The sequence below is a fragment of the Lepidochelys kempii genome, chromosome 10 (genome assembly GCF_965140265.1).
Source record: "Lepidochelys kempii isolate rLepKem1 chromosome 10, rLepKem1.hap2, whole genome shotgun sequence".
In the NCBI taxonomy this organism is placed as follows: domain Eukaryota; kingdom Metazoa; phylum Chordata; order Testudines; family Cheloniidae; genus Lepidochelys; species Lepidochelys kempii.
The window spans coordinates 68,797,091-68,818,357 of record NC_133265.1 but is presented as its reverse complement, the minus strand read 5'-3'; the positions used below and the strand labels follow the sequence as shown (position 1 = coordinate 68,818,357).

Here is a 21,267-nt window from a genome sequence, read left to right as displayed (position 1 = left end):
ATAACAAGGAGTTTGACTTATAGGAAAGTCAAAGTGATATGAAAGAAGTCAAAAGATTAATATTATCAGTTAACCCTTGCTTTGCTGAGTTAACAGCAGCAGCAAAATATATAAAAACATAGCTGTGATCACACTTTGGGCCTGAGTCTCCATTGCATGACACCAGTTTTATGCCGGAAATCCAGTCACTTCAACAGAATTACACTAGCATAAAAATGGTGTAATAGCTGAGAATCAGACCTATGGACTTCAAATATTTTGCATCATTCATCACCACTTCATTAAAATGTAAATTTTCTATGGAAATGTCCCATTAAATATGACAGTTGTATCTTTAAAATAAGTAATTCTCATTTCATTCTTATTTAAGACTTAATTCTATTGCCTCCAAAACTTTCTTGTATTGGATGAGATGTTATGCCAAGAATCTTATTATACTGCCCTTGATAAGTTCTGGAAGGGAAATCAGCCAGAGAAAAGAGGTTTTTTTTCTCACAGCCCTTCCAAAAACCCTTAAAGTTATCAGAGGCAGGATCCTGCCTTCCCCAATGAAAAAGTTCTGACAAATATAAACAGATCTTTAAAATGTGATGTGCACATATGTAAGGAGAACAGCAAAATTAATTCACACCAAACCAAAATAGGATTCAAACTTGTCCCTGCCTCAGCCAATGCACAAGGCCACTGCAAACAGTGCAGGGGAAGTTTAGATATAAACAGAAAAAGGTAATAATTGGCATTATAAATACAGTCTATTTTTTCTATTTATATTTGGTTTTACAACACCTACCTTTTATAAAAACTACGTTTGGATCCTAAACTGACTTGACAGGGTCCAACCCATTACAACAAAATAACCCAATGAAAAGTTTTCAATAAATTATTACAATATTAACTGAACTATGAACCAGATTCTTCTACTACAATTTACTAATTCACAAATTGCATTCCATATTGCAAACCTGATATACTATTAAGCTTTAGACCATGCTTGCGCAAACTATTTTATTTCACTGTATAATGCAGAACACATTGTGATAATGCTGGGAATTTAATGGGCATATCAAACTCCCACTAAAAACTTCCTACTCAGAGTAGCAGTACTGTAGTTGCAGATAGAATGAATCACTCCGCCATGGAAATCTGCAGCAAGGGAACTGTACATGTACCTGTGGCAGAGCCTTTGCTATATTCATCTGACACAGTCCTCTTTGTGAACTGGTCAATTTGCGGGTGGGCGTGGGAATGTTTTTTTCTATCAATTGTCTTTTTTCACCATAGTGTCTTTTCCATCTCCAACTGATATGACTGTCTTGCATGTTATGTGCTTTCACCTAAGAGGTCAGGGAGGAACCATAAGCCAATCCATACAGGCTGATCTCATGAGGCAAGCCCCCTTTCCTTGCTGTTCTGCAGCAGCAGAATTTCCCTGCTGTTCTGCAGTCCCTTTAATCTCCTCCCTCTTGTGTTTATGTGAGCTTGATTAATAAATTAAGAACGACCACCTCCTTTTTAATCACCTTCCCTAGGGATCACGTGAACCTGCTTCTAGCCAGGAAAGCTCCTGATGCACCAGCGACAAGACCCGGGCGGGGTGGGGGGATGCTAAAAACAGCAGCGTCTGGAGCCATTGCTGTGCAGAGCGCGCCGCCGGGGCAGCAGCCGGGCGGATGAATGGGATGGGGCCGGCCACAGCAAGGCGCTGCTGCCCCCTTTCCCTGGGAGGAGCGTCAAGCAGCGGGCGGGGAGAGCGCGGAAGGGAGGAGGGCAGGATTTGAACGAAGGGCGGTGACACCGCACAAAAGATTTCTATAGGCTGAAGTGAGGTTACAGCAAAGGCAACGGGGAGGGAGGCAGAGGGGGAGGAGTGGGCGCAGCAAGCAGCCTCCCTTAGAGCCATGCAGCGTCTGGCTGGCAGATCCGCAGCAGCCGCCTCTTCCCGGTAGTTTGTTTTAGGGCCCGGGCAGAGGAATCGGCGGAGAGAAGGCGGCCGAAGGGTTGTTCCCCCCCCCCCCCCGCCTCCTCCCTGGAAGTTGGTGATTCCGCCAGAAAAATGGCAGGAGGAGAGCGAGGCCGAGCGGGTCGCAGCATCTGCCGCTGCTGCAGCCCGGAGCCACCACCCTTGTTTGCGGGGAGAGTCTAAGTTCGTGCCGCGGCAGCCAGAGGCCACCGGGGAGTCGGATCGGATGCGCCCACGTCCGGAGGGCCCGCGGAGAGGAGGGGATGGAGCCAGGCGGCAGGGAGCGAGCTCGGGGCGGCTGGATGCCTGAGCAAGGGAGGAAGGCGTGAGGCAAGCCACAGAGGGAAGGGGAGAGGATCCCTCTCTTCCCCGCCCGCAGCCGGATCCGGTGGCTCTTTGGCTCCCCTCCCCCGTTGCACCGAGCTGGGGTGTGTGCACTGCGAACGGTTCGAGATCCCAGCGGCGCAAACACTAAGTCTGTGCCCGGCTCCTCCTGGGCTCGTGCAGAGCGACCGGGCCACACCCGCGGCTGCGCTTCCTGATAGCAGGAGATGCGGGTCTGCCGCCGCCTGCGACTGACTTCTCGGGGGCATGTAAAGGAGGAGCACATGGTCCGCAGTCACCTCCTTTCGGACCAGTGGGGTTTTTGTTTTGAAGGAGTTAAGCGGTAGTAAGTTGGATGTTTCTTGTCTAATTCATGTAAACTGGTTTGCATCTGTAATTTATTCACCTGGAAGAGGGAACTTTGCAAAATCCCGCTGCCGGGAAGCAAACCAACCCCCACAGCACAGATCAGCGTGCAAAATAAAATTAAAATTAAAAAAAAAAAATAGATCATGCCGGGAAGGGACCCGGTGGCTCCCCCAGAGCAGCAGCCCGCCGCTGGCCCGGAGGTCTAGCCAGTGCATTGCAAAGGGGAGAGGCCGGGGCTTGATCAAGTGGGGAGGATTTTGTTTTCCACCCACCCACTCCCAGCAGCCCCAGCCCCGGCGCCCAGAGGGTTTTTTTTTACTCGCGGAGATTAATGGAATGATGGTGCGGAAAAGGCAGAGCGATCCTGCCGGGCTCAGTCGGGACTGCTCGGGCGGCGGGAGAGGCGGTGGCAGTGGGGTCGCAAGCGGCATGCGAGTGCCCCCCCGGCGCGATGGCTAGCGGTGGCTCTGGCAAGTCCATTAGCGAGGTGTCCAGCAGCGCCGTCCCCAGCAGCAGCTCGCTGCAGAGGAAGAAACTCGTCTCAATCTGCGACCACTGCAAGATCAAGATGCAACTGGTGGCGGATCTGCTCCTGCTGTCCAGCGAGACCAGGCCGGTGAACACCGAGAGCCTCTCGGTCTTCGGGGAGTCCTTCGAGAAGTGCAGGGACACGATCATTGCCAGGACCAAGGGGCTCTCCATCCTGACCCACGATGTCCAGAGCCAGCTCAACATGGGGCGCTTCGGGGAAGTGGGGGACAGCCTGGTGGAGATGGGGGACCTGGTGGTCTCCCTCACTGAGTGCTCTGCCCATGCTGCCTACCTGGCTGCTGTGGAGACCCCAGGGGCTCAGCCTGCCCTGCCCGGCTTGGTGGATCGCTACAAGGTGACCAGATGCAGGCATGAGGTGGAGCATGGCTGTGGGATCTTAAAAAACACCCCTTTGGCAGACATGAGCCCTCAGCTCCTGCTGGAGGTTTCCCAGAACATGTCCAAGAACTTGAAATTCCTGACAGACGCCTGTGTCTTGGCCAGTGAGAAATCCAAGGATAGGTTTGCCAAGGAGCAGTTCAAACTCAGCGTCAAGTGCATGAGCACCAGCGCCTCTGCCCTCCTGGCATGTGTCAAGGAGGTCAAGACTTCACCCAGTGAGCTGACCAGGAACCGGTGCGTCTTGTTCAGTGGACCCTTGGTGCAATCTGTCTATGCTCTGGTGGGCTTTGCCACTGAGCCCCAGTTTTTGGGTAAAGCTGCCACCATTAATCCAGAGGGCAAAGCTGTGCAAACTGCCATTCTAGGAGGGGCCATGAGCGTGGTATCTGCTTGCGTGCTCCTGACCCAATGCCTCAGGGATATAGCCCAACACCCAGAAAGTAGCACCAAAATGACAGATTACAGGGAAAGGTTGAGGAACTCGGCTTGCGCCGTCTCAGAAGGTTGCAACCTGCTATCTCAGGCACTAAGAGAACGATCTTCACCCAGGACTTTACCGCCAGTGAACTCCAATTCTGTGAATTAACCTCCACCCCGGTTTAGATCTCAGTCATTGCTAAAGGAAAATAATATCCCACCTCCCCAAGCCCTAGTTTTTGTATACCAAAGAATTTGCTTAGATGAGCCCAATCCTTTGATTTTATGTGGTGAGGGAACACAGCGGCAACATACTTTAAACTATATATACACAAGAAGATGTGGTCAAAATAATTAGTGGCCAGTTTAGGGATTTTTGTAATTGAGTAATTATTCACAAATATATTTCCATCAATCAATAAGGTCTATATACAAACAAAAGGTAATCAAAGAAGTTTTATACCTGAGGAGGTGGGGGAATCTAAAAAGCTTTAATCGCGCTGGATGCGGTTTTTAAAGTTTGTCTTGTCTTGTCTTCCAAAATTTCCCTTCTAAATTCCACTGTTCAGTTGTGCAGGAAAAAGAAGTTACCTCAGTTTTCACGTATTAAAAACAAAAACAAACCAATACCACCTAGATGATGGATGTAGCTACTTTTGGGGTGGGAGTGGGGAGAATGGGGGATCTAATTTCTTTTGAATCAAGTGTTAGGTTAGAGAAGTGCATTTGGTGTGCAGGAGTGGAGATTGTGATTATGTTTTCCTTGTGTTGATTTCCAAACTGGGGGAAAAGCTACTGTGAGTGTTTAAACAAACAAAAAATTACACTATAACTAAAATGATTTTTAATTTTTTCCAATGTCAGTTTTTATCTTGCATGTACTGGAGTATTTATTTCATTTATTAAAATATTATGTTTCTCAGATGTCTTTCTGTGAATCTCTTAAAACCTGAATAATTGAACAGCTAGGCCTGTTTGCATTGTATGTCACTTTCCCCAGGGAATGCCTGGTACAAATGCAACTGTAATTTAGACAGAGCAGCATGCAGACTTGAATTCAATTAGTTTATTCTAACAAATACTTTTCTTCCTCTGTTTTCCCCACTCCTGTTCCTCCCCTCAAAAGATAATCCATTGAATTAGTCTGTTTTTTTAAAAGCTGGACTGTACTATGTGTAGAGATCACACACTTGTAAAGAAGTGGTTGTTGGTTCTGGGTGGCACAGGGAGGGTTTGCAAATCTATATTGTCAAGTTAAGTAAATTTCATGTAGTCTTTGAGAAGTTTTACTGTGTATTTTAGCTTTTGTTGGTATTATGGATTCTAATGTGTTAAGCCTGTAAGTTTTGGTAGGAACACATATTCCTGCAAACTTTTACCTGCACATGAAGTCCCATTGATTTCATTGGGCCTGCTTTGTGCATAAAGGTTTGCAAGATCGGGCCCTATGATCCCACAAAGACTTGCATTTGTAATTCTTTGACATAGGTCATGTATAACAAGTTTGATAATGCATGTACAATTAAAGGTTTGCTGACTCAGAGACCTACGCTAGGTCTGGTCCAGCAATGGAAGTTAGACTTGGCCTATAAACAGTACTGTAGAATTTTACAGTAATTGTCTAAAACTGGACCTTAAAAATATGACTACCATGTTTTGGACCACTGCCATAGACTATTGTATTTGTTTAATAAGAAGTAAACCTGGTGTCTGCATTAGAATATAAACCATCCTAGACTACTGAAGTGTCTTCCTATTACATCACTGTTTAAAGGCTGGTGGCAGATATGGTGCTTTTATTTTCCTAGCTTCAAACATAAGAAAAAGATCAATTGATTCACTAGGCCCTAACAGTTTGAGCTTTTTTTTAGATGAGATTATATGTATCTGTTTGTACAGCATTTCATTGGGTTTGGAAGGATGCTTGCTATAGTTTTCTCCTTAGTGAAATTCAGTGGATCCTGAAATTAGGGTATTTTCCTCATTGAAACTAATTTGAGTTCAGCAACCTTTGTGGCTTGGATTTTTATTTTTGGAGGAGCAGCCCTGAGGAGCCTTGTGTGTTCCTCACTAAGTTACTACTTTATTTTGTGTCATTTATGCAACACCGGTATAGGTGACTGCAGCTATATAACTCTCGCGTAAAGCCTCTTAATGCAATCTGATGGTTTCTTCAGGCGTAACTTTCTAATTTTGGCTCAGATAATCCTCTCCCCCAGGAAGAGCCCACATGAGGAAACTCCCTTGGAGGAAATCTCCATGAGGATTCCCTCAGATTCCCCACATGCACATTCCCATTAGGATGGCAGGGTTTGTCTTTCTCAGGAATGGTTTTGGAGGCCCTGGGGAACCCACAGCAGGCCAGGGGCATCTATATGGTGTGCTATGCCGCTGCACTGTCAGTGATTTATATGGCCCTTCCTTCCTTGTCTTCATAGTAGCCTGCCTCCATTAAAACTAAGCTACTAGGGCCTCCCCCGATTACAGCCACCCTTGGGGCAGAAGGAGAGATGGTTCAGGAGAAAAGATAAGTCTCAGCAGCTATTATCTTTTTTGACTAACTTCCCTGAGGAGGGATAGGGGATGAGAAGTGGGCGCCACCCTTTTCTTTAGCACAGACCCTTGACCAAGTGAGAGGTGACTGTAGGATCTGTAGGAATGGTGCTGGGAAGGCAGCAACCGACTCAACCTGCTTCTCCCTCCCACGAGACATCTTTCAGAGGGTCCCCTCTGTGCATGTGTCTAGGTGGTATCATCTAGCTCTAATTTATTTTAATTTGCTATGACCTAAATTTCCCAGGCCTGCTTCCAGATATAAAAGCCAAGGATTCTGAAGGGCAGCTCTGTAGTGTAACTGACAGAAAAGTAATGTCCTAAAGCATCTTTTGATGTGTGAACTTAATAATTATTGGCATTGCTATATAATTAGACTCATTTTGATGCATTTATATGTTGTTAGTGAGGTTATATGAAACACAGTAAAGCCTTCTTATTACCTCTGAATATGAAAGGCAATATATTTATTATTAATCACAATAGTGTCGATTTTGTTGTGGTAAGATTTTTTTTTAGTGGTTTAGTATATTACTTTAGTTTTAACAGTAATGCCGCAGAGTATTCTCCACTCTCTGTGATGTACTGATGTAACTTACTTCAGAATTTAGTTTTTCTAGACGTTCTGTAGTAAAATGTGCTGCTCTAGATTACTTTTTCTTGTGAGGCGTGAATTATGTTTCACTGTTAAATGAAACCTGGGAATAAAATCTGAGAAATACAGTTGTCAGGGTCATGATTTTCATTAGTGGAGATTTAAAAAAAATGTAATCAGTAACTTGGCAAAAATAATTTACCATAAATTTAAAAACTAATTATTTAAACACCTCTCAAAATACTCAGGATAGGCCATGTACTAATTTCGTTCCATAGCAGAACGTCCCCAGATGGCAAAGGGAACTGCATGCCTATGGATTGAGTTCAGAGTATATCCCTGAAAATGGATTCACAGACTTGGAATGTAAAAAAATTTGAGGGGGGGGGTAGACTTTTGATATGAACTGATACAAACAGGTATTTTTGTGTATGCAGTTAATGAGGAACCAAAAAAATAGCAGCTTTCAGCTGGAAAAAGCATGATTTAATTACAAAGCAAAAAAAAAAGATTTAGTCTCATGTTTATAAAAAAATTAACATATATTGTGATAATTATCATGGAATAGTCAAGTGTGGTATAGGAGGAAGTATTCCAGCAATGTATTTATGTTGTTGATACCCTTTGGATTTTCCAAGTCAGAGAAAATGAGTCATAGAAGGAAGTATTTCTATATGGGTGTGTGTGTGTCTGTGTGGTGAGGGTGATTTAGTTTGGGTTTTTTTCCTTTCACCTTTGTAGGTAGAGAGTCATTATAGAGGGTCTTTGATTATCTCCTGCTTTTGTATTTCATACTTTAGGCCCCAGTCTTCCAAATACTTACTCGTGTGCTTAGCTCTATGCAAACAAGTAGTGCTGTTGATTTCATCGTCAAGTCAGGTGTGTGAGAGTGTTTGCTGGATCAGGGCCTTAATGTTATTTGACAGCAGCAAACTTAATTTTTCAGGCAGTTTGTGTCCCATTTATAGCAGATCTATTCTACTAGTACGTTGAGTAAAAGGGTTAACCCATTTTTTTGAAGCTCACTGTGCAAGGAATATCATGTCAGCCAAAAAGAACGCTATCGCCACCAGATGAAGATTCAATTTATTTTAAAAAATAGAGGGTTTTTTAACGGGGCAAAAAGTGCTTTCGTATTGTCTGTAGGTTGACAATTACCTTGTTTGTTTCGCCATTATAATGCAGTTTGACTAAATAAGTAACTGAAAGGGCTTAGAAGTTAAGAGCAATTCGCTTGTTGTTTTCAACAAATGTAAAAATTGCAGGAGAACCTGTAAACTAGTCACAAAAGTATAAATGAAAAGTAAGTAAGTTTGACTATTTAAGGCTATCCTTGCTATTTGCAAAACTGGGGGGGAGGAATGGGTCTTACCATCCCCTTCACATTTTGCTACAGGAAATGATCAAAGTGGCAGAAAACCTGCTCTTATCCAGACTTCTGTCAGACGGAGAAGAAGGGGTTGAGCCGTCGTGGTGTCTGGAGCTCTGTAGTGTTAGGGGGTATGCCTGATTAGAGAGGGGGTGGAGCCAAGAAAGAGGAAATGCTCCACAGGGGTAATATCTCTTGTAAACCACCAGGAATTTCACTATGCTAGCTAATGCTGGGACTGATCCAGTAAATGATACGGATGCCCTTTCCAAGCTATCAGATTGCTCTCTGTATGGAAGGATAGGATTAGGTACATCCTGGCTGCTGTTGGAATCTGTGCTGCCATAGGGAACAAGGGGCCTGTAGAGTAGCCGTGAGGCATTTGTGGAATTTGCCTCAGGATCTCAGGATATCCACAAGTTTGTGAGTGTGGCAAACACTGTTACCTTGACGGGACGATTTGTTAGAAATTGTAGTCTTTGCTAGCCTACCTTTGGCTCTCAGGGCTTTAGAAGTGGAAGGGTATGAGAAGGGCCTGTGTCGTAGATTTCTTTAAAATTTTATGTTATCTTCATGCCTGTGAAAAATGCCAGATTTACGGCTAGGAAGACAAAAGTCCCCTTCCACAGAACAGTGATACCAAACCATAGACCTCCTAGATTGGTCTCCGGTCCATTCAGTTAAATCCTTTGGCTCACTGCTGAGAAGCCAGCAAAGACTCTCAGTGGTGACATGGACAGCTGTCTATTGGAAACTGGACTGAGACCATCCATTCATTTTATGTAGGCCACCAAACATCTATATTTTTGGGTAACTCCCACTCTTGGACAAAAATCAAACTGGCCAACTACTAAGTGAACGGCTTTTTCTTCCATTATAGATCCCTTAAGAAATCAGGACCCCCCCCCAAATTTCTATGATTTATTTGTAGGAAGTTGTTGACTCTAAATAGATTGTGTAAAGAGTTATTCTATAAGACGTTTTTGAATTTGTATAAATTGGCCTAATAATCAGCATAATTATAAATGCTTTTGAAAGGCTTCCTGTGGGTATTAAGGGCCTGATCCGTAGCCCATTGAAGTCAATGTCCATTGATATTCTTAATAAAATAATGTTGTTTTCACAAACTATGTTAAAATAACATCAAGATTCTGACTTATATTGCCAACTCGGAAATGTATGGACACAGATTCAGACTCACATTAACAACATGTTGTAGTCTATCACACAATTGCAAAGTTCTCTGAGCAGTAAATAATTTTTATCATACAATACACTACATGGTACTATATTTAGGCACAGTCAAGAAAGGAGTGTCAGCATTAACTCAGAATTTCCTGGCTTTTTGGTGGTTTGCCAGCCCCTTGATACTGTTCTAATTTAATTTTTATCATTTCTCTTTTATGTTAAAGGTTTCTCCTGGCTGTAAAAGTTGTGATTGTCGTACTGTATCGAAAGCCTCACTTTTATGTAAATACCATTTAATATATTTTGAAATCCTGCTGGTTGCCAGATGCGGCTCTTTTGGTTTGTGTTGTTAAATGCTTTTGAAAGCTAAATATTTTGAAGGTTTTTTTTCCAGACTATCAAAAGTGATTATTACTAACAACTTGCTTAGTTTTATTTTAAAATTGAATTAGTTTGAGGTGAAGTGATTGAAACCAAGGATGTCTCAAAGTAGTTGTTTTTTTCCTGGGTTTTTGTTTATACTCAAATATTTGATAGTTGTCTTTCAGGTATGTTTGTTTGGAAGGCAGGGAAACGGCACTTCCTAACACTGGTCTAGTCAATAAATATACAGAATCCTAAAAAGCACAGATCAGGGACAGTCCTGCAACAAGATCCACATGACTGGACCCCTGTGCCCATACAGAGTTCCACTGAAGTCAATGGGACTCTGCACAGGCTCAGAGATTTCCCAGCGCAGATCCTGTTGCAGGATCAGGGCTTAAAATGGAAACTCCAGTACAGTCTGGACTATAGTGGCTGCTGGTATCGCTCTAAATAATTCATAGGGCCTGATACATTGGTATGTTAAGCTGCATGTGCAGCTCCAGCATCACAGAATAGTCCTGAATTAGCTTAATTAGCCATATTGGATGATTTAGAACCTCCATGGCAGGTCCTGTGTCTTCCACCTTCCTGGCTGAAGGTTTGGGTTATGGCCATTATAAAGAAGGCATAGCCTGGGCACCCCCATACCCCAAGATTCCCAGGTACCAGAATCGCCCCTGGAGGCCATTTGTAGTGAGTGTAATTTACACTAGAGAACAGACCAGTGTCTAGACAGCCCTAAAATCAAGGGAATGGAAACCACCTTTACCTCCTACACTTTCAAATGCTTATTTTTTGCAATGATCAGTCATTCAGGACCACAGGGTACACTAGTTTCAAGTTGCAGTGGGGGAGGTTTAGACTGGATATTAGGAAAAACTTTTTCACTAAGAGGGTGGTGAAACACTGGAATGCGTTACCTAGGGAGGTGGTAGAATCTCCTTCCTTAGAGGTTTTTAAGGTCAGGCTTGACAAAGCCCTGGCTGGGATGATTTAACTGGGAATTGGTCCTGCTTCGAGCAGGGGGTTGGACTAGATGACCTTCTGGGGTCCCTTCCAACCCTGATATTCTATGATTCTAGTGCAGTGGATCAGCAGCAATAATGTCAGACCAGTGTTAATTTGCCTTTGTTTAGCTTTTAGTGGACGGTACCTTTTTCTTTATATGGGCATTGTTAGCTTGGTTTCTGTTTGGTTAATATTCATTCATTAGTGAAGGGGTGCTGATGGTTCCTAAAGCAGCAAGACCTGAGTGGGTCTGTTGAAGGGAGTTAGATGGCTGTGGAGTGGATGTACTGTGGGACTCCCTGCCCCCAAACAGTGGAACTAGGATCCCCACATAGAAACGTAGGGCTGGAAGGGACCTCGAGAGGCCATCTAGTCCATCCTCCCACGCTGAGCCAGGACCATGTATACCAAGACCATCCCTGAAAGTTGTTTAGAAGGTGCTAGGGAAAGTTATAAGAGGATGACCACTGGATCCATTATGATGTCAATCCATTGGCCATGAATCATCTCATAGGTGTTGCAGCAGGTACGTGGGTCCCTGGGATCATGTTTGTAGAGCAGCTGCAGATGCATCAAGTAAAAACCTGCCATTTCCCATAAAGACTTTTCTCAGTATGCTAGGATTTTAATTTGTCCACATTACACATGGACTCTCTCTTGAATTACTAGCCCAGTGGTTCTCAAACTGGGGGTTGGGACCCCTCAGGGGGTCGTGAACTGTCAGCCTCCACCCCAAATCCCGCTTTACCTCCAGCGTTTATAATGGTGTTAAATATATAAAAAAGTGTTTTTAATGCATAAGGGGGGGTCGCCATCAGAGGCTTCCTGTGTGAAAGGGGTCACCAGTACAGAAGTCTGAGAACCACTGTACTAGCCAATGTAACCTTAATGTGTCTGGGGCTCAGTTTTGCACTCTGAACATGCACTACCGGATTGCCTTTTAGAAGAGTTGCACAGAGTTGCATGTGCAGGGTGGGAAGTTAAGATTACTATGGGAAGCTTAACTTTTGCATATACTGCCTGTTGTGTTCTTGAATCTGTAACCTTGATGTTAAAATTGATCTCATTAAAAAATTTACCACAGAATAAATATGACTTTACAATATTAGTCACAGTAGCAACTCCATAATTAAAACTGAAAGTTTTAATTTTAGGCCATACTTTTGACTCCTTTTTGCTGTCTTGAGACACCTGTAAGAATGAAACTTCTCTTGCTATGTGCCTGGCCAAAAAAAAAAAAAAAAGTGTGAGCCCTTTTTTATTTTTAAGTTGGAAGTTAATTGGACCAATCACTTCTGAATTATGGGACACAGAAAAATAGGGGTGTGTTTTTGATGGGAAAGTGAACTATTGTTTCTTGTAGTTTTTAAAAAATTGGTTACTTTGTAAAATTGAAATTGGCCTTACGCATAAGTCCTTAAAGAAAACTTGTGCACTGGACCAGTATACTAAAGGTACACATGTTCAGAGTCCTTTAATGTTGGGGATTCTGTCAGGCACTTATACAGGGATGTATTGTAACTTCTATCAGAAACCTGGTAAATAAATCCTGTGAACGCCGTGTTAGAGGAGCTTCTCCCAACAGTCTCTGCCTGTGGAGCTTGTGACTTCGTGGGCTATGTCTACACTGCAGCTGGGAGTGAGCGTCCCAGCCTGGTCAGAAAGACTTTCACCAGCGTGGCTTGAGCTAGTACACTGAGAACAGCAGTGTGGACACTGCTGCGCTGCTAGAGTCTCAGTCTAGCCACCCGAGCTCTGACCCAGTGGGGTCGAGCTTGGGTGGCTAGACTGAGCCTCCATTGGTGCGACAGCATCCACACTGTTGGGTTTTGTGCACTAGCTCAAGCCCTGCTAGCAGGAGTCTGTCTAGCCAGGTTGGGAGGCTCACTCTCAGCTGCCGTGTAGACACACTCAGAGAGGCCTGAAGAGTGGTACAAGCTCCAGAGGACTGGCCTGTGAGGTTTTGTGAAATCACGAGAATCGCATTTGAAATGACACCAATTTAAGTTCTGCTGGCTGCGTCACTGGAGTCTGTAACATTCGTCCGCTCTCGTAATGAAAGACAGGTCTGAAAAAATCTTAACAAGCAAGATTAAGATGAAGTTGTTTGAGATCGGTGGGCATGGGAATGTGATGTGACTATTAAGGAAGAAAAACTCTGAATTCTGTGGTAAGTTTGACGGTATGTGGGTTTTAAAAACAAAAGCTAACAGACTGTTGTGGTAAAAATAAAACACTACAAGGTTGTGTTGCAAGTGCAATTAAGGTTCCATTGTAAACTACCCTTGAATTCCTGCCCCCTATCCTGGCTTTCCAATATGGGTCAGTGGCACTGCCCCTGCCTGTGCTGTGTTTCTGGCTGACTGTTCCACCCAACTTGCTTCTCATGGTTCACATGCCAGCACCTTGCATATTACATTCATTTATGAGCCGGAGGCTTTACCTCCTCCATCTTTCATGCCCAGTACAACACCCTGATGTAGAACACTGTACTCCATGCACTCTCCCTATATTGTATGCTCCAGGGTACTTCATTTCCCCTGCAAATTATGGTCTGACACTACACCATCTAGATCAGGCTGGAAGTATACCTCTGCTCCATATGTACTGGTTCCAGATTCCACCTCCTGCATCCTTCCACAATGCAGGATAGAAATTCTCCTTGTAGTCAGTATACCCTAGATGTGTGCTTTCCGTAGTATGTCAACAGCCAATAACAATGCAATTCCAATACACAAAGCAGACTTACATTTCTTTTATGTGGCAACTTTTTTGGTGTTGGCTCATCTGTTTTGCAGAGGAGGTAGTTTGGGATTGGCTCTCTAGCCTGCAGGTGGAGAGAAAATAGGTGTTAGTGACTAAATTAAGGTTGCTGATGTTGAAGCTTCAAGTGCAAATGTTCAAACTGTGTAGCATTTAGTTTTTTTGTTTTGTCTGTTTAACTATAACTGTACACACACAATTTTAAGTGGCTGGGTATCCCGAAAAGCTTTTTGTCTTGGCTTGATCCTGAACTTTGGATTTAGTAATAGAGAACCAGTGCCTGGATCCACACCACCTCGTAAAGTCTAACAACAGTTTCTGTTTATTGCTGCATCTCCTAATAGATCTCTATGTTGGGCTCGAAATCTGCTTGCTTTGAGTTTGGTTTTGTTTTAAATCTTACAGGAGCAAAAATTCTTAGCTCCTGCCTTTGTCGTCATCTCATGGGATTTCTAGAGTAGTTTTTCAAGATTGTCTTCATTTTTTTCCAATTAGGAAAAAAGTGCTTTGTGTAATTATCCATTTCCCTACCAGTCTTTAAAGGACACTATCATCATAAATAGCCCCAAAACACTTCCTTTTCATTTTAATTTTCAAAAGCCCTGCGTGAAGGTTGTGTAGGGTGTTTGTTTGTTTAACATATCTATTGTTTGGATATGAAGGGGAAAAGTGCATGTTATTTACTATACAGGATTTAGTTTATTTGCATGACACAACTAAAAATCAGATGGGCTGCTTGGATTGATTTATGTGAGGCTAGTATTATAATCTGCAAAAGTGTGTTGTGACTTCAGTGGGTTTTCTGTGTGGACACAATGGGTCTTCCTGTGCAGATGCAATTGTATGTACTTGTAATACTGAGAACTTCCATCCACGGATCTGATCCTGCATGCTTTACACAGACAAAATTCTTCATTGACTTTAGTTGAAAGTTTTCCTTGAATAAGACAAGAAGGCTCAAGCCTGAATTATCTGCTAATTGTTTGATAAGATCTCGCTCATTTGATAAAGGAAATGTTTTAATTACATCTTGTATTCTGTGCTATTCTATTCTAAAACAGAGAGCATGTGCTACACTTGCTCTGTAGTGATGGAATGAAATAACCCACTCAAATATCTCTGAAATCCTTTGTCTTTTCCTTTTATTTGGAAAATGACAATGCAGTCTGTGAATGGCTCTTTGGGGGATAAATATGCTTTGCAGTGTAGCACAACATGGGGCTGAGTGGTTTGCTGAGTAGAAGTAGTTTTTTTTTAAACCAATATACCCATCTAATAAAAATATGAGTTGCCAGTAGTGGATTTTTCAAAGCCTCTCCAGGAATATTATTTTAGCGATCGCTTCTTTGTTGTGCTCATTTAACTTAAACTATGTTTGATATTTCCCTCCCCGAGAGACTGTTATAGTAAGAGTTTGTTTTACTTAAGGAAGATTTATCCATTGTAATCATTGGCTCACATTATATCCCTTTTAAATAACTCACTCAGGGCCCTACCCTGCAAGGTGCTGAATATCCTTTGCTCTCATGGGAGCCTTTGGTGTTCTGGTTGTTTGCACTGTTTTTGAATCTAATAATTCATGGTACCACGGTACAAACAAATATAGACAGGGAATAAAACATCAAAAATATTTTAGGACAAGTCTAAAAGAGACTCTTTCAGATGCCCCAGTTCAGATGTTTATTTTATTTATATAGAATACCTTTTTACTCCTACAGAATAATTAAGTTTAAAATACGGTAAGACCTGGATTCATCCAATCTTTTTAAAAAATAAATGCAGCTTTTTCCATATAGTGTGATTATGTAGGATCAGAAGCAAGAAATGAGCTGAAGGGCTGTTTCATTACCATCTCTAGTCCAGACATATTTTTAAATAAAAATTTTCATGTTTTCTCTTTATTTATTTTTTTGGTGCCAGATGTTGGAAGAAAACCCATTGCCAGTTGTAGTGGGGAAGTATGATCAGTGAGACACTCCCTCCTGATCCCTCAGAAAGAGCAAAGGGTTCAAATGTAATTAATACCCCTTTCACATACTAGAGGCCATATACTTACAGCTTAACTCCACTTACTTGTTGCACTCAGTAAGATAATACTTCCTTAAAGTCATTTTCCATACATTCCCCCTTCACTTATATCTGTCCCCTAGTTCCAGTCTGTCTGCTGACATCAAATAGATCACCTGGCTTCATTTTCTAAAAAGTCTTACCTAGTTTAAATACTTCAGTCACATCCTATCTGAATCCTCTTTACTCACAACAAAATAACACCCTACCTAATCATTTTTATTAAGATTAATTCTGGAGGGGAAAATTGCCCAGGTCAGAAGATGAAAGGTTTAGCTTAATAATTGTAATGGTAGTTGCATTTGTAGAAGCTTGTTTTAGGATTTTTTCAAGCCTGAAGCAAATTATTTTTAAACTATTTCCTTTTGCCACGACCTCCTGAGAGTGCATCACTGTCCCATCCCCCCACTCTCCAGCTATTTAGGAATTAATGTTTAGTGGAGTATATTCAGTAAAAAACAAACAAACAAGTCATTCTGATCTAGTTTGCAGTGGCTTCTACCTAGAGTTATTCTGTTTTGGACAGATTTAGTGTGTGTAGTGTTTGTGTTTAATGTTGGATAAGGCATTCTGCATCTTATTGAGATTGATTGATTGAAAAATTCCATGTGTCCCAAAGAATTCCAGACTCCTATGCTTGTAAGAGTTCTCTCAACCTCCTTACCCTTCCCCATCTGTTTGTGGAATTATAAAATGCTCCTGGGAGCTTTTTGAGTGGGGGTGTATATTGTCAAAGCCAGTCACTTCCCCTTGTTAACCCTTGGCATTACCTAAACAAAAATTAACTGCCTTGTGCCTACATGATAGTCTTGTACCCATTGAAGTCAATGCAAAACTTTCATTTGTTTTCAGTGAGACTGGATCTAGCCCAGATGCCCCCAAACTGTGGGGTGTGCCCCCCCCTTGAGGGGCACAGAGGACTGTTCGAGGGAGGTATGGCTGGGCCTGGGCCAGCCCCCATGGGGGACAGGGAGGGAGTGCCACCCAGCCCCGCTCTGCCCCCAGCCTCAGCCCCTGTCTGCAGCTCCATTCCTACTTCCAGCACCAGCCCCACCCCCAGTTGCAGCCCCATCCTAGGCCTCTTTACCCCTGTCTGCATCCTCACTTCCAAGCCATGGCTCCGTGCGGACAGGATGAGGGGGGCGCAACCCTGAAAAGTTTGAGGACCAGTGATCTCGCCCATAGTTTTCACCACTGACCTTCAGTCCTTACTGGTGATGTTGAGATGGAGGATGAGCTTTGAAAATGATTGGCTTTGCCTACGATCCCAGCAAGCAGAGTATAGGCAGGGGTTCCACTTAACTGGCATGGGACATGGTCTGAAGATATTCCTGCAGAAGGAACATGGAGGAATCTAGTCAGGAACATTTTGGGCTGCTGGGGTGTTGTGGTCCTTCCTGTGGCGTGTGATTAAAGCTTCACTCCCCACACCTTTGTGACCCCAAAAGGGTACCTTCTCCCTGGGGAATAGCAGATCCTAGGCAGGAGGGATAGGGACCTTGGCTGGGCAGGAAGCCTGGGATTGGTCAAGTTGTCCATTGAAAATGTTTCTTAAAAAGACAGACTAGAGAGAACCAGGTAAAATTGGTAGGACTTTTCATAATCCCCCATTACACAATTAAATAGACCCTTGAGAATTGCTCCTGGAACGTGTGAGAAACATGTAATTTTAAGATGGATTAATGTAGACCTGGAGATCTATTTGTCAAAGGGAGTTTAACCCCTTCAGCAGTACTTAATCTAACGTGTTTTGTGATAGCCTTTCCTTTCATTCAACATACTTGGAGAGAACTGTCACTCATTCCAAAGCCCAGAAATCACGTCTCCTCCATGAGATCCAAAAGATCCAACAACTGCAAGGCAGGGTTCTGTATCAGGCAGGCAGCCCTTGTGGCAGTCTACTCAGTTACTCATGAGTGGGAGAACTGTGCTAAAGGACGCCCAGGAAGAAGGGAGACAATGGGGAAACTATGACATGCTAAAAATATGGCTTTACATTAGCAGTAGACTGAGGACTTCTGTGCATAGGCAGAGAGTTTTGAAGAGGCAACTCTAGTAATAAAATGTATGGTCTTTCTCAACATGTCCTGCCAGAGACTTCAACCGTAACAAAGAAAGACGGTCTCTGGCTGTTAGGAGAAAGGCAACATCTATGCTAATTTCTTCATGGGCAGAATTAATTTGTGTGTTAACTCTTGTGACTCATTGTGTGATCTAGAGATGTAAATTGGAGACTCAGTGCTCTTCCAGTGTTAGCTTGGATCAAGATGGTACGCTAAATGCTGGGATCTGGCATATGTTGAACAGGGAAATGTGGCCCACAGCTGAGCAAGGGAACTGTACTGTAGAGCTCTGTTAATGTTGGTTAACAACACTTTTAGCCAAACCTAGCTTAGAGTCAAGAAACTACCTCACTTACTGGAGTGAAAGTTTCACTGGTGAGCCACATGATAGTCTTGTACTCATTGAGGTCAATGCAAAACTTTCATTTGTTTTCAGTGAGACTGGATCTAGCCCAGATGTCCCCAAACTGTGCCCCACAGTTTGGGGACATCTGGGCTAGATCCAGTCTCACTGAAAACAAATGAAAGTTTTGCATTGACCTCAATGAGTACAAGGCTATCATGTAGATTCTGTTCACCCTTAGGCCACATGTCTTATCCTTTTCAGAGGTAAAGGGTTCTGAGCATTGTTTAAAATTCAGGTAAAGAAATGTACATCTCTCTCCTACAAAATAATCGAGGCTAGGTGAAAAAACTGCATTCTTTTCATTGACTTGCTCCTGAGCATGGTAGTATGTAATACATCCCAATGACGGTGGGTTGCATTGTGTCTTGGTTTTTCGTCACTAGGATGTTCCTGGGTGTGTGGTGTTAGATTAGAAGCCATTCCTCACTTCTGCTGATTTTTTTTTTTTTTTTGGTTCTTTTTAATGCTTACCGTTTTGTCCAAAAATCATTCTTGCTGGCTTACAAAAACAGCAGGAACTGCAGCATCACTCCAGCTTAAGTCTGATTTGTGTTAGCCATTACATTGGTTCCACATGCTGCTAGGGTGGAGACATCATTTAAATTCCCAGCACGGCCCGTCAGGCCAGGAATTGCAACCCTGTGGTAAGTGGCAGTGACTTTCTCGTTCTTGATTACGTTATGCTAGAAAAGAGGATTGTTCCCGGAGCAATTTACCCAGAAGAAATCATGGAAATAGAGTTCGAGGATGACCTTACACTCCAGTGATCTAGTTGGCGGGAGTCAGTTATTACTCAGCTTCTCCATCATGGAGACCGTAATCGTCTCATGCTTTGTCATCGCTACTATGTGGGTAGATTCTGAGCACTTTATATGAGGGTATGCGTGTGTATGGCAGGTGAGAGAAGAGTTTATGAATGTGAGCAGAACAAAATATGCATTTTATCAGAGACAGGTTTTGGTCCTGTTGGTGCAGATTTTAAACTTGCTGTCTTTATAGCTTTCTTCCTATCTCTTTTTTCAGAGCCACTGATGCTGGGGTGTGTTTTAAAGGAGTTCATCTAGGGCAGTATAGCCTGGGATCCAGGGAAGGAGTGTTGTAGAAAAACCTCTGTAGTGAGACAGTCCTGTAAAATTCTGTTTCATTTCAGGACACAGAGCTTGAAAAGTTTTTCCTAGAAACGTGTAATGGGTCTGTCAGACAACACACCACTCCACTTCCCAGTAGTTTCCTGCTGAAGTCATTTAAGGCATTTTGCTGCTTTCATCCGTGTATATAGCGAGTAGTTGTGGGCCAAGTTTTTTTAATGGAATACAAGTAAAAAATTTTGCTCTTAAAAATCATCAGTGAAGAGAGTTGGAAGTTGCTTTGTATGCAAAATTAGCTCAGCAGCTTACCAGTTTCTCATTTCCATTCTTTCCTCAATTGCAGTGAAGTGGAGGTAGGTGTTTTTCTCCTTTAGCTACTGCTAAGAGCATGGGTTTGCACTACTTTAAGGGGTTGCGCGGGAAATTGTTCTATACATCACATCACTTCGGGGCTGTCTGTTCAGGGCACAGGAGGTGACTTGGAAAGGCGCATGAATTCCATTTACTGTGCACTCAGACCTGAAAATCATAGTAAATTCAGCCTACCCTATTTGCTCTGTAAGCCAGAGCTGTAGTGCAGTGGCTTTTTAAAAATCTTTCCTCTCCAAGAATTGGCAAGCAGCCCTTTTACAGTTACATGCGTTTAACCGAGTTTCTTCCAAGTTCAGTTCCTTATGCCGAAGGAACAGTAAACTTTTGTTATATTACTACTTTATTCACACTTCAGTCTAGACCATAAAAATAATGTAAGGATGAAATTTACATCAGCGTAGAGGGACCGCACCCCATGTAAACTCTTCATTAAGGGTTTAAGTGGGAGCTATGTGGATTTAGGGCCTTGTGCACTCCATCTGTATTGGGTGAATTGCTTTCCCTCTTCTCTCCTGATGTTCTTATTCTTGCACATGTATACTAAATAGTGCTTTTTGTCCACAGATCTCAAAGCACTTTACAAAGGTAGTTGGACATTATATATTATACACACATTTTAAAAAGTAACTGCTAATTATCTAGTATGGCAGTACTTTCCACTTTTGTTCCATTGGATTGATACGAAATTTAAAATATGTATTTGCATTTACTATTAAACTGTTCACACCTGATGCATATTTTGCTGTGTCTGCAATGCATGGTTTAGTGGATTGGGCATAGGACTTGGAGTCTTGAGACTGGCTCAGCCAGAGACTTGCTGACACTAATCCATCTTTTATGAAGTGCTTTAAGAGCCATCGGTGAAAAGGGCTTTATACAATGCTAAGAACGTCTGCTTGACGGTAGGGTAGAAAAAGTTCTTGTCACCTTGGAAATAGCTCTGAACTGAAGTTAAATGCCATAGGTTCAATATAGCTGTGTGATGGGGAACGGGCTGGTGCACTTCTTGAAAGACTGACATGGGACTGTTGGAGATGGCATTCAAGGATTTGACATCTGATCTCAAGAGCTTTATGTTTTGTGTTAAGTGATCATAATCTTTTTTCAGCTAGTCCTGAATTCTTGTGGCATCTCATATCAAGGCTGCCAATCCCTGTTTACTTTTGTGGTGAGTTAGCAGTTGGAATTAGAGGTGCATGGTTTGTTTTCATTGTGATGTGGATACCTTGCAGGAGCCAAAGGACGCATTAGTGATTGGTTGCCTATGAAAAGCTCAACGGATCAGTTCAAAATAGAGGAGGGGTTTAATCCTGACTCTAATATTTGAACGGACAGGATGTCCCAAGAAGGGGAAGTATGTCAATCAAAGGTTGCTCTCTGTCATGATTTCTCTCCCCCTCCCCCCCACTTCAGCACAGGATGTCCT

At 42.9% G+C, this 21,267-nt stretch overlaps 1 protein-coding gene and 1 long non-coding RNA gene across 5 annotated transcripts in view; one reads left to right on the top strand and one right to left on the bottom strand.

Moving 5' to 3' along the window:
• Nucleotides 1–21,267, bottom strand: part of LOC140895011 (uncharacterized) — a 111,580-nt gene that overhangs the window by 10,533 nt on the left and 79,780 nt on the right. For all 4 annotated transcript variants that reach the window (XR_012154033.1, XR_012154028.1, XR_012154029.1 and 1 more), the window contains 2 exons: nucleotides 17,112–17,243; nucleotides 13,832–13,909 (listed from right to left, as the gene is read on the bottom strand). This is a non-coding gene — a long non-coding RNA (uncharacterized lncRNA). The remainder of the gene's footprint in view (nucleotides 1–13,831; nucleotides 13,910–17,111; nucleotides 17,244–21,267) is intronic.
• Nucleotides 1,830–4,927, top strand: TLNRD1 (talin rod domain containing 1). Its single transcript, XM_073304089.1, has one exon. It carries the CDS (start codon nucleotides 3,105–3,107, stop codon nucleotides 4,170–4,172), a length of 1,068 nt encoding a protein of 355 aa, XP_073160190.1. The 5' UTR covers nucleotides 1,830–3,104; the 3' UTR covers nucleotides 4,173–4,927.